At 40.3% G+C, this 18,081-nt stretch overlaps 1 protein-coding gene across 20 annotated transcripts in view; it reads left to right on the top strand.

The window, feature by feature from the left end:
• The window catches only part of GAPVD1 (GTPase activating protein and VPS9 domains 1), a 129,609-nt gene that overhangs the window by 93,709 nt on the left and 17,819 nt on the right, over positions 1–18,081 (top strand). For 7 of the 20 annotated variants that reach the window (XM_034929052.2, XM_034929057.2, XM_063594208.1 and 4 more), the window contains 8 exons: positions 640–780; positions 2,484–2,618; positions 3,068–3,187; positions 7,564–7,641; positions 7,767–8,137; positions 11,713–11,800; positions 12,755–12,835; positions 17,374–17,496. In XM_034929052.2, coding sequence (XP_034784943.1) covers positions 640–780; positions 2,484–2,618; positions 3,068–3,187; positions 7,564–7,641; positions 7,767–8,137; positions 11,713–11,800; positions 12,755–12,835; positions 17,374–17,496 — 1,137 coding nt within the window. Of the gene's footprint in view, positions 1–639; positions 781–2,483; positions 2,619–3,067; positions 3,188–5,726; positions 5,808–7,563; positions 7,642–7,766; positions 8,138–11,712; positions 11,801–12,754; positions 12,836–17,373; positions 17,497–18,081 lie in introns of all 20 variants that reach the window. The other 13 variants (XM_055117602.1, XM_034929051.2, XM_034929048.2 and 10 more) reach the window with 3 other exon arrangements.

Below are 18,081 nucleotides of genomic sequence, written 5' to 3'. Positions count from 1 at the left end.
ATCAAAGCTAAAGCTGTTGAAATTACTTGACTTAATGATGCGTGTTTTCTCTATGGAGAGTCAAAGGTGAACTGGAGGAAACTGGTGAAAAGGGTATTGTGCCATTGTGACCAAAGTAGGAACTTGTGTTTTTAGTGGTGTGCTTGATTGAAGTTATTCTTACTTTGGCCTCTTTCTTGTAGGTAGAGAGGAATTTGGTGTTTTTTTTTTTTTTTTTTTTTGAGACAAAGTCCCAAAATGACACGGCCATTTTTATTTTTGAGACAGGGTCTCACTCACATTGACCAGGTTGGAGGGCAATGGCATGACCTCGGCTCACTGCAGTCTCTGCAACCTCTGCCTCCCGGGTTCTTGTGCCTCAGCTTCCCAAGTAGCTGAGACTACCGGTGCACGCCACCATACCTGGCTAATTTTTGTATTTTCAGTAGAGACGGGGTTTCGCCATGTTGGCCAGGCTGGTGTTGAACTCCTGGCCTCAAGTGATCTGCCTGCCTCAGCCTCCCAAAGTGCTGGGATTACAGGTGTGAGCCACCGCGCCCAGCCAGGAGATTTTGTTAGCTAGTGTTTGGCTTTTCTCCACTATCACTGCACTTTCCTCCAGGATCTTTGTTAACCCTTTGCTTCCCACTGGTTATACAGGTGCTGCAGCAGAGAACATGTTAGGCAGTTTGCTGTGCCTCCCAGGTTCAGGGTCAGTGCTTCTTGACCCCTGCACTGGTTCTACCATATCAGAGACAACAAGCGAAGCTTGGAGTGTAGAGGTATTGCCAAGTGACTCAGGTTAGTATGCTGTCATTGTTTGCTTTTTCATTTATACAGAAGTTTTAATTAAAGGCAAGGTATCCCAAGTCTGTATTATGTATATTTTGTCAAATACACTTTTTTTTTTTTTAATGGAGATGGAGTCTTGCTCTTTTACCCAGGCTGGAGTGCTGTGGCGCAATCCCAACTTACTGCAACCTCTGCCTCCTGGGTTCAAGCAGTCTTCTCGCCTCAGCCTCCTGAGTAGCTGGGATTACAGACATGCCCCACCATGCCGGGTAATTTTTGTATTTTTAGAGAAACGAGGTTTCACCATGTTGGCCAGGCTGGTCTTGAACTCCTGACCTCAGGTGATCTGCCCACCTCGGCCTCCCGAAGTGCTGGAATTACAGGCATGAGCCATCATGCCCAGCCAGTTATACATTTGACAAAGATGAGGTGATCACATTGCTAAGAATGTCAAATGGAAAATTAGTTTAGGGCATTTTCTGTCCATTAAGGGAAAATGCTCTGTTAGATAGCATAGACTGTGATGGCAGGTGCTTTCAGACTCTGTGTTGAGTTATTTTGAAAGCAATTTTCTGTGATTATCAGAGTCCGTGTGAATCATTGAATTTAGTATCTTCCACAAACTCATGACAGGATAAGAGTAGCAACACAGTTCAAACTGAGTGCTTGCTTGGTAAACACGTTTAGATTTATCACAGGGAAGAACTTGACTCTCTAAAACATGCTTAATGTGTTTTTGAAATACGTTGAAATTGAGATTCTGTAATCCTGAGGATTTTTTTTGTGCAGGTTATTATAAATATATATAAAGTGTTTTGTACTTTGTCTTTTTATATGCATTGCATTTTTTTCTGATTATGAAGACACATCTTTGCCTTCAACTAAATGTCAACTACCAGAATGTAAATATAAGTAACTATGTATCTGCATTACATTCTGTTGATTTACTTGGTTCAAGAATTATTAAGTGATCCTGATATGTGTTTTATAATTTTTTTTTTTTTTGAGATGGAGTCTCACTCTGTCACCCAGGCTGGAGTGCAGTGGTGCAATCACGGCTCAATGCAATCTCTGCCTCCTGGGTTCAAGTGATTCTTTTGCCTCAGCCTCCCAAGTAGCTGGGATTACAGGCACCTGCCACCACGCCCAGCTAGTTTTTGTATTTTTAGTAGAGATGGGATTTCACCGTGTTGGGCATGCTGGTCTCGAACTCCTGACCTCAGGTGATCTGCCGGCCTCGACCTCCCAAAATGCTGGGATTACAGGTGTGAGCTACCACGGCTGGCCTGTTTTATAATGTTAAAGCATTCAGATATGCTAGCCTTGTTTGAAGACCAGTTGGGGACAATAGGATTAGCTCACCAGCTGTTGAGTATTCATAGGAGTTACTTTTTAGGAAGTGGTTGATTTAATACCAGGCTATTCCATACTCTCTTGTCCAGTTCACATGTTAATCAATAGCATACTCTGTGACATTAGTGATCTAGAACCACGTTTTCATCTGTGCACAGTGAACTGGCTTATATTGGGATGAAAATCACAACTTTGACTTAACACTTAATCTAACTAGCATTAACTAGTCCAGACTTACACATGTATTTGCACTGATTTTATTCATGCCCTGGTAGCTTTGTTTTTCTGGGTCACAAAAGCTGAAATTGTGGTGTGCTAAGAGAATCACAAATGTAACATACCTCTTATCTTCTATTTAGAGGCCCCAGACCTAAAGCAGGAGGAACGTCTACAAGAACTGGAGAGCTGTTCTGGACTGGGTAGCACATCTGATGATACGGATGTCAGGGAGGTCAGTTCCCGCCCCAGCACACCAGGCCTCAGTGTTGTGTCCGGTATGTCTGTCTTGTTTTAAGGAGTAGGGATTTGAAGGTGTTCACCCCCTACCCCCTCCTATTTATAAAGTTGATACAAAAAGATATGTTATATTTAAGAGCTGAGTAATTTCCAGAAAACAAACTTATTTCCATTGCACCTGAAATCTTTGAGAACTTAATGTGTGGCTTTATGGAGCCTGTTGAAGTAATTGGCAAACAGTCTCTCTACAACTGTTTCTGTTCTTAGTAGCCTGTCCTACTTTAGAATTGTACGATTCTGATTATGTTGTGTAAAGCAAGGTAAGTATATTTAAGCAGTAGTACCATAAAGGATATAATACTAAACTCACATGTATAGAACTGGGACACAAAATTCGAGAATGTTTCAGTTTCTCCAAATTTCATATACTTTTTGTGTGGATATTTTGTTCTTCTTCCTGTTTATTTTTTACTATTGTTTTTTAAAGGCATAAGTGCAACCTCTGAGGATATTCCCAATAAGATTGAAGACCTGAGATCTGAGTGCAGCTCTGATTTTGGGGGTAAAGATTCTGTCACTAGTCCAGACATGGATGAAATAACTCACGGTAAGAGGGGGAAATGAGGATGACTTAAAAAATGACCACATCCGTGGTTGAAACTGGCACTGTGACACATTGCTGGTGACAGCATCTGTTGGTATAGCACTTTGGGACATACTTTGTCGGTATCTATTTAAGGTCTTAAATGTTCACATTCTAAATTTAGTCAGGTTAGTTCCACTTCTAGGTGTCAGTCATAATGAAAAAGTTCCATGTGTAGAGAAAGTCCTTAGCACAAAGATGTTCTTTATAATGTTTTGTATTGGCAGAAAACTAGAAATAACTTAAAAAATTGAAAAGTGGAATGGCTAAATAATTTTGATGTAACTGCTTATTGGAATTTATGTAGCTATTTTAAAATGCATTAAGGAATATGAAATGACTTAGAGAAAAAACTAGAACATACTACATGGAATTTATTTTGTAGAACTTTACACACAAAATAATAAAACTTCTGTTTTTTTTTTGAGACGGAGTCTTGTGCTGTCACCCAGGCTGGAGTGCTGTGGCACGATCTTGGCTCACTGCACTTCCGCCTCCTGGGTCTGCTGGGTTCAAGCCATTCTCCTGCCTCAGCCTCCCCAGTAGCTTGGATTACAGGCACCCACCACCACGCCCAGCTAATTTTTCTATTTTTAGTAGATACGGGGGTTTCATCACATTGGCCAGGCTGGTCTCGAACTCCTGACCTCGTGATCCACCTGCCTCGGCCTCCCAAAGTGCTGGGAGTACAGGTGTGAGCCACCGCACCCGGCCAGTAAAACATTTTTTAAAAACCTATGCAAGAAGTACTGGAAATACCAAAATGCTAGCAGTGGTTTTATATATTGGGTGTTAGGTTTTGAGGTACCTTTTGTCTTTTTTTTTTTTTTTTTTTTTTTGAGACAGAGTTTTGCTCTTGTTGCCCAGGCTGGAGTGCAATGGCGCAATCTCGGCTCACCACAACCTCTGTCTCCCAGGTTCAAATGATTCTCCTGCCTCAGCCTCCCAAGTAGCTGGGATTACAGGCATGCGCCACCACGCCCGGCTAATTTTGTATTTTTAGTAGAGACAGGGTTTCTCCATGTTGGTCAGGCTGGTCTGGAACCCCCAACCTCAGGTGATCTGCCCGCCTCGGCCTCCCAAAGTGCTGGGATTACAGGCATGAGCCACCGCACTCTGCGAGGTACTTTTTCTATTTTTACAATTTTTTTTGTTCTAAACCAGGGTTTTTTAACCTTAACACCATTGACATTTTGGGCTGGGAAATTCTTTGTTGTGGGGGCCTGTCCTGTGCATTTTAGGAGGTTTAAGCATCTCTGGCCCCTACCAGTAGTATATGCCCTTTACCCCCTGGGGTTGTGACAACCAAAAATGTCTCTAGACATTGCCAAATGCTCTCTTGGGGGACAAAATAGCCACCAATCAAGAACCACTGTTCTAAACCAGCAGTCTCAAAGCATGGTCTCCATGGACCACTGAGGTCCTAAGACCCTTTGAGGGAGGAGTGTAGATGAAGTCACAACTGTTTTCATAAAAATCAAAGTTAACTGTCCATTTTCACTGTGTCGACATTTGTACTTACGGTGCATAGGCAAAGTGGATAAAATTTGCTGGGGCCCTAGCAGGATGCAAGGGCACCACACTGTATTCTTCACTCACAGTTAAAAAAAAAAAAAAAAAAGTTTTACTTAGGAATGTCTTTGATGAAGGAATAAAAATTACTTAATCACATCTCAACCCTTGAGTATACACCTTTTTAATATTCTGTGTGAAGAAATAGGAAGCACCCATATTGCATTTTCACCACATTCTGAGATATGATGAGATGTCTCAAGAAGCACTTATGGATTATTTGAGTTGTTAGCTGAACTAGCCAATGTTTCCCCTTATTTTTATTTGGTTTTTCATGAAATATTATTTTTACTTGGAAGAATGACAGATAAACTGTATTTCTTATGAATACGTAGTTGGGTATTTGGCAGACATCTCAAAAATTAACAAAGTGCAGCCAGGTGCGTTGGCTCACACCTGTGATCCCAGCACTTCGGGAGGCTGAGGCTGGAGGATTCCTTGAGCCCAGGAGTTCGACATCATCCTGGGCAACATGGTGAGACCTCGTCTCTACAAAAATAAAAAAATAAAAAAATTAGCCAGGTGTGGTGGCGCATGCCTGTGGTCCCATCTTTAAAAAAAAAAAAAAAATTAACAAAATGATCCTGTTACTTAGAGAAGCAACTAATAGAGTGGAGTTTGTTGCCAGTGATGAAATTCAAACTTTTGGACAAAAATTAGAATTTTGGAAACGTGTGTCTACCTGCATGAGTTTGACAGCTTTCTGTTGTTTAAAGACTTTTCTGGTGAGATTGGTGGTGATATGAAAAATGTGAATTTAGCAGAGGACAAAAAGTTCATTGATTTGGTTTCAAATTCTACCTTGTAGCTATCCTTTAAAAAACTATACTTCTCAAGATGTGGTGGAGTATCAAAGAATAATATCCACAATTTTCTGAAAAGGCTACTAACATATTGTTCCTTTTCCAACTACATGTCCGTGTGAGGCCAGATTTTCTTTATATACTTCAGCCAAAACAACATTTTCAACACATTGAAGCAGAAGCAGACATGAGAATCCAGCTGTCTTCTAGTAAGCTGTACATTAAAAATACTTGCAAAAAATGTGTCATTCTCTTCATTTTTTATTTTGGAAAATAATAGTTATTTATTTATTTATTTTTAATGCTTTTTTGTGTTACCATTAAAATTTTTTCTTTTTTTTTAAAAAATGGGGCTGGGCGCGGTGGCTCACGCCCGTAATCCCAGCACTTTGGGAGGCCGAGGCAGGCGGATTACGAGGTCAGGAGATCGAGACCATCCTGGCCAACGTGGTGAAACCCCATCTCTACTAAAAATACAAAAAATTAGCTGGGTATGGTGGCGTGTGCCTGTAATGCCAGCTACTCGGGAGGCTGAGGCAGGAGAATCGCTTGAACCCAGGAGGTGGAGGTTGCAGTGAGCTGAGATCACACCACTGCACTCCACCCTGGTGACAGAGTGAGACTCTGTCTCAAAAAAACAAAAAAAATGGACAGCCTCCCAAACCAGAGTAGGTTCAGAGAGACTCTTGTATTACCATTTAATGGGTATATTTAAATGAATTAATAAATATTTAAACTTCAGTTTTCTAATATAGAATATCAATAGATATAACCACCATAAACAAAAGCTATTAGGGTCAGTAATTTTTTAAGTTGTAAAGATATCTTGGCCAGGCATGGTAGCTCATGCCTGTAATCCCAGCACTTTGAGAGGCAGAGGCAGAAGGAGTGCTTGAGCCTAGGAGTTCAAGACCAGCCTGGGCAACATGGTGAGACCCTGTCTCTACAAAAAATAACATAAAAATTAGCTGGGTGTGGTGTGCTCACAGCTATTTGGGAGACTAAGGCAGGAGGATCACTCGAGCCCAAGAAATTGAGGCTGCAGTGAGCTATGTTTGCACCACTGCACTCCAGCCAGGGTGACAGAGCAAGACTTTGTCTCCAAAAAAAAAAAAGCCTGAGACCAAAATTTGAAAACTGCTGTTTTAGTCCATCTTTTATAATGATCTAACTATAGAACAAAAGTAAAAATCAAAAGGCATAATAGTACTCTCATTCATTATCAAAAGATATAGCTTCAGACCAAAAAAAACCAAAAAAACAAAAAATAGCTTCAGACTAAAAACATTTAGATTAATAATTTTTTTATGTTTGAAATTTCCATCCTCTGCATACTTATCTATTTTAAAGTTATTTGCTGAGAGCAGTGTTAGAACTTCAAGATTTACAGCCTTTTATTTGTACGCTGTCTGTACAGAGTATTGCCCCTATGTTTATAATTTATTTATTTTTTAATTTTTAGTTCTTGTAAATTTTTGTACAGACCAGGTCTCACCATCTTGCCCAGACTGGTCTTGAACTCCTGGGCTCAAGCGATCCTCCCTCCTTGGCCTCCCAAAGCACTGAGATTAAAGGCATGAGCCCCTACACCTAGCCTGCCCCCTATATTTTCAGGTGAGGGGAAGGCGAGGCTCAGGGAAGCTGTGACATTCTCAAAACATTGATGGTTTAGGTCTTCCGGCTTTGTTCTCTTTGCATGAACCATACTAGCATTTGGCCATTAGAAGTAACAGGCATGTAGATGCCAGACCACTTAAATGTAAAGAAAATCTGTGTATGAAGATACTCATAAAAACAGAAAATGAATTGGAAGTAATCATAATTTGATTTTTTTTTCTGGTATGCCTCTCAAGTTCTAATGGATCAAAAAAGGAACCGTCAAAGAATACTTAAAACCCTTTAAACTGTGTTGAGACCGTCTGTCCTGCGTCCTGGCTTGGTCTCACAGTTTCCCTCCTGTTTTAGGTGCCCACCAGCTGACCTCTCCTCCTTCTCAGTCAGAGTCTCTGCTGGCCATGTTTGATCCACTGTCTTCACATGAAGGTAAACCAGTGAAATGAACTTTTTCACTTATGTCATAGACAGGAGGAGGAAACCAAATCCCCTTGTTAATGCCTTTGTTAGATATGTTGTGTCTCAGTTACAAAACTTTTTTTCCTGTGTTGCAGGGGCTTCTGCTGTGGTAAGGCCAAAGGTTCACTATGCTAGGCCATCGCATCCACCACCAGATCCCCCAATCCTGGAAGGAGCTGTGGGAGGAAATGAGGCCAGGTTGCCAAACTTTGGTTCCCATGTTTTAACTCCAGCTGAAATGGAGGCATTCAAGCAAAGGCATTCTTACCCTGAGAGACTAGTTCGAAGCAGGAGCTCTGATATAGTATCTTCTGTCCGGAGACCCATGAGTGACCCCAGCTGGAACCGGCGTCCAGGAAATGAAGAGCGAGAACTCCCTCCAGCTGCAGCCATTGGTGCTACTTCTTTGGTGGCTGCACCTCATTCATCATCTTCATCCCCGAGTAAGGACTCCTCAAGAGGAGAGGTATGGGACATAGGCCGTGAAAAAGAATTATGTTCTGCCTGCCTAGTTCTCTTGATATCTGAAATTAACATGGAATATATAAATCTAGGATTACAGATAGAGAGTAGTCATGATTAAAGATGATTTGTCAATCTGTGGGCCCACAACCATAACCGCAGGAAACCTGTACAACTTTGGTTTTGTAGTGATACTATCTTGCATTTTTATGACACTTTTAGTTTCTCCAAGCAATTTTGTATCTGATTTTATTTAAACCTTACAATATCTTTCTGAGATGTTAGATGAGTTGTTTTTTGTTTTTTGAGATGGAGTCACACTCTGTTGCCCAGGCTAGAGTACAGTGGCGCAATCTTGGCTTACTGCTACCTCCGCCTCCCAGGTTCAAGCGATTCCTCTGCCTCAGCCTCCTGAGTAGGTGGGACTACAGGCATGCGCCACCACACCCGGCTAATTTTTTGCATTTTATTAGAGACGGGGTTTCACCATGTTGGCCAGGATGGTTTTGATCTCCTGACCTTGTGATCCGCCTGCCTTGGCCTCCCAGAGTTGCTGGGATTACAGGCATGAGCCACCGCACCTGGCCCCATGAGTATTTTTTATTTTAAACAATTATAAAGTTACAAACTAGTTGGAAGTACAATAAAAACACTCCCTCCCCATTTGCGAGCAAGTTGCCAACCTGATGCTCCAGTACCCCTAAACACTTCAGTGTAAGTTTCCTACAAACAAGCAGATTCTCCTACACCTCATGGTACAGCCATCAGCTTCAGCAGATGAACATTGATACATTACTACCAGTTACTTATCACACCGCATTCATGTGTCCCAGTTATCCCTGTAACATTTTTTATAGTAAAAAGATTCTATTCAGAATCACAGACTGCTTTTAGTTGTCATGCCTTTTTAGTCTCCTTCAGTCTAGAACAGTTCCTCAGTTTTTTCTTGACTCATATGACCTGGACACTCTTGAAATTTACAGGCCATTTGTTTTCTCGAATGTTCCTCAGGTTAGGTTGTTTGATGTTTTCTTGTGATTAGACTGAGGTTATTCATCTTTGGCAGGAATATCACTGAAATGACACTTTTTTTCATTGCACTTTGTCAGGTAGCACAGTTTTAATTTGTCCCATTTCTACAGTGTTCATTTGGATAATTTGAGGAAATGTTGTCTTCCAGGCTTTGCCACTGTAAAGTTACTCTTTTACCTTTATAATTAATAAGTATTTAGGGGGAGAGGGTACTTTAAAAATATGTAACTATCCTGTTCTCCATCAAATTTTTAACTTACCTACTTATTATATCTGTGGTCTCATGGTTTTCTGTCTTTTAAAAAAATTTGTGTATGTGTGTGTGTGTATATATATTTTGTTGTTGTTGTTGTGGTTTGTTTGTTTGTTTTAGATAGGGTCTTGTTTTATCACCCATGCTGGAGTGCAGTGGTGCCAACACTGCTCATTGCAGCCTTAACCTCCCAGGCTCAGGCAGTCCTCCCGCTTTGGCCTCCAAAGTAGTTGGGAGTATAGGCATGCACCACATGCCTGGCTAATTTTTTCGTTTGTTTGTTTTTGTAGAGATGGGGACTCACTGTGTTGCCCAGGTGCTTATCTTGAACTCTTGGGCTCAAACAGTCCTCCCACCCCAGCCTCCCAAGTGTTGGGATTACAGGCGTGAGCCACCCACAGTGCCTGGCCCAGTTTTCTGTCTTGGTTAGGGTTTGTCACTATTACTTATTTTGAAGCCCAGTTGTCCCTAATTGGGCCAGTGAGAGCCCCTTCAGGCTGGCTCCTGAGTTCTTTTGATGCACTGCTACTATTCTTTGAGCATATCTTTACTTTCTGGCAAAAGATGTTATAGGCGGATACTGTACTTTGTCCTAGTTAGCTCTTTCTCCAAGTACCCTTATTTCTTTTAATGAAAAATGCTTTTTTGGAAATTGAGATCTGGATACAGTGTTTATTTGCTGTAGGAGTGTTGCTGCTCCCAGGACTACTCAGTGAATAGAGCTAGGGAGTGTGTGTGTTACCCACACATTTACCTGTATATTTCATTTATCTACCTTTCTCCATAAATAAGACCATGAACTTACACTGACACATTCAATTCTAGTCCAAACACAACAGAGTTTGTTTCGTCTTTCTTCCTTTCCAAATTTGTAACTCATTTCTCCAACAGTGAGAAATCTACTTTCACTGTTCTTCATGTGCATATTTATTCCATCAGTTCTCCTGTATGTATTCAATTTCTCATCCCCACTGTTAAGTTAACTCTTCCCTGGCACAGATGCCCTCATCTCTCTGCTAGAGTTCTGATAATTCTTTATCCCAGGTATGTAGATGAAAATGGAAATTAAGTGATTTGTCCATGGTCACATGATAGGCTATTAAAGGAATTACAGTCCCTGTCCTTTGGCCTGTTTTTTGTTTGTTTGTTTGTTTTTGAGATGGAGTCTCACTCTGTCGCCCAGGCTGGAGTGCAGTGGTGCGATCTCGGGTCACCACAACCTCCACCTCCCGGGTTCAAGTGATTCTCCTGCCTCAGCCTCCCAAGTTGCTGGGATTATAGGCGAGCACCACCACGCCCGGCTAATTTTTGTATTTTTAGTAGAGATGAGGTTTCACCATGTTGGCCAGGCTGTTCTTGAGCTCCTGACTTCAGGTGATCCACCCACCTCGGCCTTCCAAAGTGCTGGGATTACAGGCGTGAGCCACTGCACCCAGCTCCTTTGGCATGTGTTAATGATAACTTAATATAATTGGTGATCAAAACATGAACTTTAAAGTTGCTTAGGTCTAGGTTTGAGTCCTCAGCTGTGCCACCTATAGGCTGTGTAACTTTGAGGAAGAGGGGGAGGTAACCTTTCTTTAGTCTCATATTTTTTATCGATAAAAAAGGCCGAATATAGGACCTATCTCTGAGGTTACTGTAAAGATTAAATAAGATTATACATATCCTTACTATGCTCAGCATTTGGCACATAGTACACACTTGGTTTTATTATTATTAATACTACTGCTACCATCTCTACTGCCCTTCTGGAGTTTATTTGTACTGCATTTACTTTTTTCATAAGTATTTATTGAGTGCCTAGTCTATACCAGTCTCTGTATTAAGGCTTCAGTTTATTAACAGTAATGAGATAGTGCCTGCCCTCAAGCAGATGACAGTGGTGCTGAAAAGGTAAACTACCGTGCTCCAAAAGTCACCTACGTGGCAATAAGAGTTGTGCCTTAAGGCAAACAAGACTGACTTTCTTATTTCACAAACTTACTTAAATCCTTTTTAGCCTGAGCAACATAGTAAGACCCTGTCTCTACAAAATAAAAATAAAAAATTAGCTGGGCATGGTGGTGTGTACACCTGTGGTCCTAGCTACTTGGGAGGCTGATATGGGGAGGATCGCTTGAGCCAGGGAAGTCGAGGCTGCAGTGAGCTGTGATTGTGCTACTGCACTCCAGCCTGGGCAATAGAATGAGATCCTATCTCAAAACAAAACAAAAACAAACAAAAAGAAATCCTTTTCTTAGTAATTTATCCTGCTATCCAACTCCAAATAAAGCCTCCAACTTTTTCTACAGACTGAAGAACGCAAAGATAGCGATGATGAGAAATCAGACAGGAACAGACCTTGGTGGAGAAAACGTTTTGTTTCAGCCATGCCTAAAGGTAATTTTATAAAATATTAGAACGCTGTATTAGCAATAAGAAGCAAAGCCCCAGAATCTCTTTCAGAGAGCCAATGTCTCAACTCCTCTGTAAGACTTGCTGGGCTTAAGTTTCTAGCTACTTTGAGGGTGTAGAAAGTGGTTCCACTCAGATGAATGCTAAGGCAGAGCTTTAGAAATGTTCTTGTTCTTTGCAGGAAGTGATAGTGGTTTCATAAATGGAAGTCATGCCTGTCACTATTGTTTAAATATCATATACCATTGAAGTTAAACATATAGAGGACTTCTGACATATATATTGCTATTAATTATTGCAGGAAAATGGGACGTTATTGGTAATTAAACATTGAAAACTCATCCTTTACATTCCTGGAATAAGTTGAAGCTTTTTATGTCTATGTTCATTGAGAATGTTTATACTGTAAATATCAGTGAGTGTTTATTTTGGAAGGTAGCTGTATAAAATTGTTTACTTTTTTGGTGAACAGCCTGGCATCATTTGAGTTGGCAAAAGCATCTCTTCCTGAAAGAAGAGAGCATCCAGGAGTAAAGCTAGAAACTTCTTCCAAAGGCCTCTTCTCAGCACGGTGGCACTCAGGAACTCTGGGGAGAGCTGCTTTCACGCCATACTCAAGCGCTTGATGAGGAGGAGAGAATGAAGCTAGGAGTTTTGAATGTGTTTTTGAGCAGAGGTTAAGAGTCAGTGGTTTTGATTTTAGTCCCAATGGATTCCTGTTAAATTATTCTTCCTATGACAGATGACTCTGAAGCAGGTTCTGAAAGCTCCTTTAAAAACCTTCATTACTATTTTAAGGACAATTATCAGTCAACACTTGGAATTTCTTAGCTTTTAAACTTTTCAGCCTCCTTTCACTTAGAAATGTTGGCACACCAGTTAACTTCCGAGTAGTGCAGTATGTTATATGTCACACTACTGACTTTATTTAATTTCCAGCTCCTATACCATTTAGAAAGAAAGAAAAACAAGAAAAAGACAAAGATGATCTGGGGCCTGACAGATTCTCAACACTCACAGGTTTGTAGACCCATGGACTTCCTGGCTCCTTCATTCCCAGAGCACATATTTCATAACACTTTTTCTTGGGTGCCATAAGCGTTGCCTTTCTAGAAGAGTGTGTCTGTGTGTACAGTGGGGAGTATGTTCTTCATAGCTCTGTGGTTTCCAGTTGGTGGCCACAGTAAACCTGTGTGCTCTTCCTGCAGACTGCCACCACCATCATCATCCTCATTATCATAACTCCGTTTATGATGAGGCCCCTGATCCTGAGCCTCTAGGCATACCCTACAACTCAACATCTAGTGGGATGATGACACACAGTGCCTTTTAGGAAAGTGTGGTGACAGTTTTGGTGCTGTGCATGCTGTATCTTTGGATCATTGATTGAATAGTTTTCTCTAACATTGATCGTAGAATTCTACATTTATTTTCATCTACAGTTTGTTCTTGATTATTCAGGATCACAGTGAAATTCTGTTTTACCTAATCGTTTCCTTTTTTGTGATAAAGTGTTTGTTCAAACTATCATAAATGCCAACCATTATAATGAAAGTTTTAAAAACTTTACTAATTTTTTACAGCTTGAACCATTTTAACATTGCCATCTGACCCAAGGAAAATACAGCTGGGGGTTGGGTTTTTACCTGATTAAGCATTTGTATTTCTGCAGCTGCTTTTTGGCACATTATGAATGAGCACCCTAAAAGGACAGTTTGAGAGTAGTGTTAATGACCCAGTCTTGGGTTTGATAGCTGTGTATTGTTTCCAGTGGCTATTATAGAGCATCTTGAGCAAGTTTGTTCAACCCACGGACCGCAGACCACAGGCAGCCCAAGACAGCAGGACAGCTTCGAATGCAGCCCAACACAAATTCATAAACTTAAAACAGTATGAGATTTATGCAGGAACCCTTTTTTTTTTTTTTTTTTTTTTTTTTTTTAAGCTCATCAGCTATCATTAGTGTTAGTGTATTTTATGTGTGGCCCAAGACAATTCTTCTTCTTCCAGTGTGGCCCAGGGAAGCTAAAAGATTGAACACCCCTGGTCTAGAGGAAAGTTCATTTCTCACCTCTTTTTTTTGATTTTGAATTGTTTTCCTACTAAGTTAAAGTGAAAATTTTTTTTCATTAAACAATTTTATTTAAAAATGGGATAGATAATAGGATAAGAACATCCTCATCAAAGAGTTCAGCATTACAGGTAGAATCCCATTTTAATGCCTATTATTCTAATGGTTGGTTCCATATATTTATATGTATTTCCATATCCTAGCATATAAGTCCTTGCTTTATTTGAAATGGTGATTTCCCCAGAATAAAGGGTTTTGAACAGCAGGAGATGTGCTTACAGGCCACAGTTCCCTGCTGAGAGCAGCTAAGCCTGTCCTATTCAATCAGTAAATACTTGTTGACCATGTGACTCATGCCAGGCACTGTGCTAAGTGTTGTGGGTATTAAGTCAAATCACACATGACTCTTCAGGACCTTCCAGTCTGATTGGGAAGAGCTGGAAAGACATTGTCCTTTTGGCAAAGTATTTCTGTATCCTTACGACATGTTCCTAATGTTAGAAGAACACCAGCGTTTACAAAGTGAATTACTCTTAATGACATCTCATGTTTTTAAAATGTTGAATCAACAATTCTGAAGAAGTTATAAATTATTATTATGGTTTGTTTGTTTGAAGGAGTTATATTTTCCTTATCCTCTTTAGGCAATATATTTTTCTTGGTTCTTGATACTGGAACTAGAAGCTAAGTAGAGTAGAATAAGTCTTTTTCATAAAGTAATTTATTTTCTTTGGCTGTGATTCAAGCAGGTTAGCTTCCTTACTGGTCCAGAAATTTCTACCCAGTCCTTATTAATGACTCATTGAAAGTTTTCATTAAACCAATTTAAAAATGTTATAGGAGGAAATTTCCTAGCAGTCTGTTCATAATTCTGTGACCCTAACTACTGTTCTTTTCCTGTTATCTCCTAATCTTTTTCCATATTTGTACGTGGCTTTTTCTTGACTGAATTAGATTATGCATGTGACTTTGTATTCTTCTTTTACCAAGTTATTTTATAAAACCTCCCCCAATTTCTAGACATAGTTGGGTTTTATATCATTTTTTTAGCTATAAAATAATCTGTCATGGTTTTACTGCAGTGTAAACGTTCTCTTACTAATGGCTATTTAAATTGTTCCCAATTTTTTATTATGAAAATATTACAGATTTATATAAATTTCATTTTTTGTTTAATTATTCTCTGGGGGTAAAATTTTTAAGAACAGTGTTAATAGAAATAAAGATTATAAGCAACATTGTGGCTCTCACTGTGTTTGGCCATAATGTATTGTATTGTCCCTTTTTCAGACCTCTCAACAGCACTGAAAAGTAATAACCAACTGAGTGAGGTGGGGCATGCCTATTATCCCAGCTCTTTTTGGGAGGCCAAAGTGAGAGGATTGCTGGAGGCCAAGAGTTTGGGGTTACATTAAGCTATGCGCCACTGCACTCCAGCCTGGGTGACAGAGCAAGACCTTATTTCTATTAAAAAAAAAAAAAAGGCAGTAGCCACAACGTACTTCCCCTTCAAAACAAGATTCTGTAATGATAAATGCTTTATCAGTTTACATTTGGAGACAGATCAGATTTTATTAAGAATCTCTTATGAATTCAAATACTGTTATAGCAAAAATACTAAATTACTTTGGGAATCCTGTCTATATACAATTGTCCTTCAGCATACTCAGGGAATTGGTTCCAGGACTCTTGCCCCCCACTTCATACCCTAATCCGTGCATACTGGAGTCCTGCAGTTGGCCCTGTGGAAACTGTGTATGTGAAAAGTTGGCCTTCCCTATATGCTTGTTTCACAGCTCTCTGTGAAATGTAGTGTTTTCTTTTTCTTTTCTCTCTCTCTCTTTTTTTTTTTTTCTTTTGAGACAGTGTCTTGCCCTGCTGCCCAGGATGGAGTGCAGTGGCGCGATCTCAGCTCACTGCAATCTCTATCTCCTGGGTTCAAGTGATTCTTCTGCCTCAGCCTCCCGAGTAGCTGGGATTATAGGCATGCGCCACCATGTCCAGCTAATTTTTGTATTTTTAGTAGAGTTGGGGTTTCGTCATGTTGGCCAGGCTGGTCTCGAACTCCTGACCGTGGGTGATCTCCCCGCATTGGCCTCCAAAGTGCTAGGATTACAGGCGTGAGCCACCGTGCCCAGCCTAATACAGTATCTTCAATCTGCATTTGATTGCAAAAAACTGTGTATAAATGGACCTGTGCAGTTCAAACCCATGTTGTTCAAGGGTCAACTGCAGTTTACTACAAGTTCACGGAGACATGAAAACCATGTGTTTGTTTCATGAAAACAAAAGAAGAGCCTATGAGCATGCTACTTAAGCTGTCTATGTCTTGATTTCGTCTTCTGTAAAATGAGGATGATAACAACATTTCTCTGTAAGGTTGTTTGATCAGTAGTTGAGATAATCTCTGTAAGGTACTTAGCACAGTTCCTGGCATGTGGTAAGTGCTCAATAAATGTTAGCTGCTATTAGCTGCTGGAAACACACACAACACACACACACAAAATATGTATATGTATATATACACATATAAGTGTGTGTGTGTGTGTGTGTGTGTATATATATATAATCTAGTGATTTCGATGTGTTTTTATAATTTTTAGAAAATGGGATTCTACCAGAATGTGAACATTTATGGTCACCTGCCTGGCCTAGGTCTAACCCAGGAGTTTGTGTTTCACTATGGAACTTTGTCCTGTAGATCTATAGCAATCCCTTGCTTTAACAACCCAGTTGACTACTATTTTAGATTCCAGGATAATATTTTTGATGTGCTGATTTTGACAGAGTAATGGTCCTGTCAGTAAACAGTGCTGCATTTGTGATTGTGATAAGTTTTTTCTCTATGCATCCCAGGTACAATTCCAGCACTCCCCAAGAATGTCTAGATTCTCTAGGAGTGCCTCTGACATCATTGCATGCACAAAAGTGCTCTATTCCAGCAGCAGCACTGTCATGGTGAGATCTAGTGAGATAGAATATGAATATTGTTAGTTTTCAAATGCGTGGAAAGAGATTCATAAAGGAAGAATGGAAAAAGACATTTGTTATTATTTAAAGGGGTTTAAGTCTAAATTTGAATAGTTTTTTTTCCTCCTTCAGCATAGAGATGTCTGAATAAATGAAGTCTGCATGTAAAAATGCACTGTTGGAAGTTCTATTAGCATGAATTGCTGATAACAGTGATTTGAGTGCAACCACTTTAGAAATCCGTCATCCATTCAGTCTGCCCTGAACTTTGACACTGTCATTCTGGTGATGATGAGAAGGTGGAGCTACTCTTCCCAATTTCCTGCTTTGGCAAGGCTCTTAGACCTAGAAATGGGATGAGTAGGCAGCTGCATGGTGCCTCTTAACATTGAGATATGTGCTCTTTTTAAGTCTTACCTCCTAATCCGCCTTTGGGATTATGCTACTGGTGTCATACTAACATCAGAGGTGGTACAAACCCACGGGGCTAATTCTCTCACTCTCCTTTCCCTTGCAGATGATCCCAGCCCTAGACTCAGTGCACAAGCTCAGGTGGCTGAGGATATTCTGGACAAATACAGGAATGCCATTAAACGGACCAGCCCCAGTGATGGAGCAATGGCAAACTATGAAAGTACAGGTGATAATCATGACAGAGATTTGAGTAGTAAACTTTTATATCATAGTGATAAAGGTAATCTGAATTTAAGTGGCCTTTAAAAGAAAGAATAGCTAAGGGAGTCAGTTTACTACCTCAAAATTACAGACTGCCTAAACAAATGTTTAAATTGATGTCCTTCTCTGGATTCTCCCACTAGCCCTGGGTACCCCTGAATGTTCAAATGCCTTAGAGTTGTCCTCCTTTGCATCTGGGGTGACTGGCCCACAGGGAGTTGGGGCATATTTTAATGGGAGGAGGTTCTTTTTCAATGTCTACAGCTTTGTAATTTTATCCAGTTATGCACTCTCAATATAGCTGTGGGAGCAACTTGTCCCAAAAGGGACAAGTTATCCCTTGTCACCTGGTACTTATTTTAAAGGATTCTGTTTTCCTCATAATAGAATACCGAATAGCTTTCAGAAAAATGAGATATAGTCCCCAAGATAAATGAAGAGAAAAAGTGTATAAAAGCATAAATAGGGGCTGAGCACGGTGGCTCACACCTGTAATCCCAGCACTTTGGGGGGCCAAGGTGGGCAGATCACTTGAGGCCAGGAGTTTGAG

The sequence above is a fragment of the Pan paniscus genome, chromosome 11 (assembly GCF_029289425.2).
Source record: "Pan paniscus chromosome 11, NHGRI_mPanPan1-v2.0_pri, whole genome shotgun sequence".
Taxonomy (NCBI): domain Eukaryota; kingdom Metazoa; phylum Chordata; class Mammalia; order Primates; family Hominidae; genus Pan; species Pan paniscus.
Note: the sequence above shows the minus strand (reverse complement) of the source record. Positions and strands in the feature narration are given on the sequence as shown.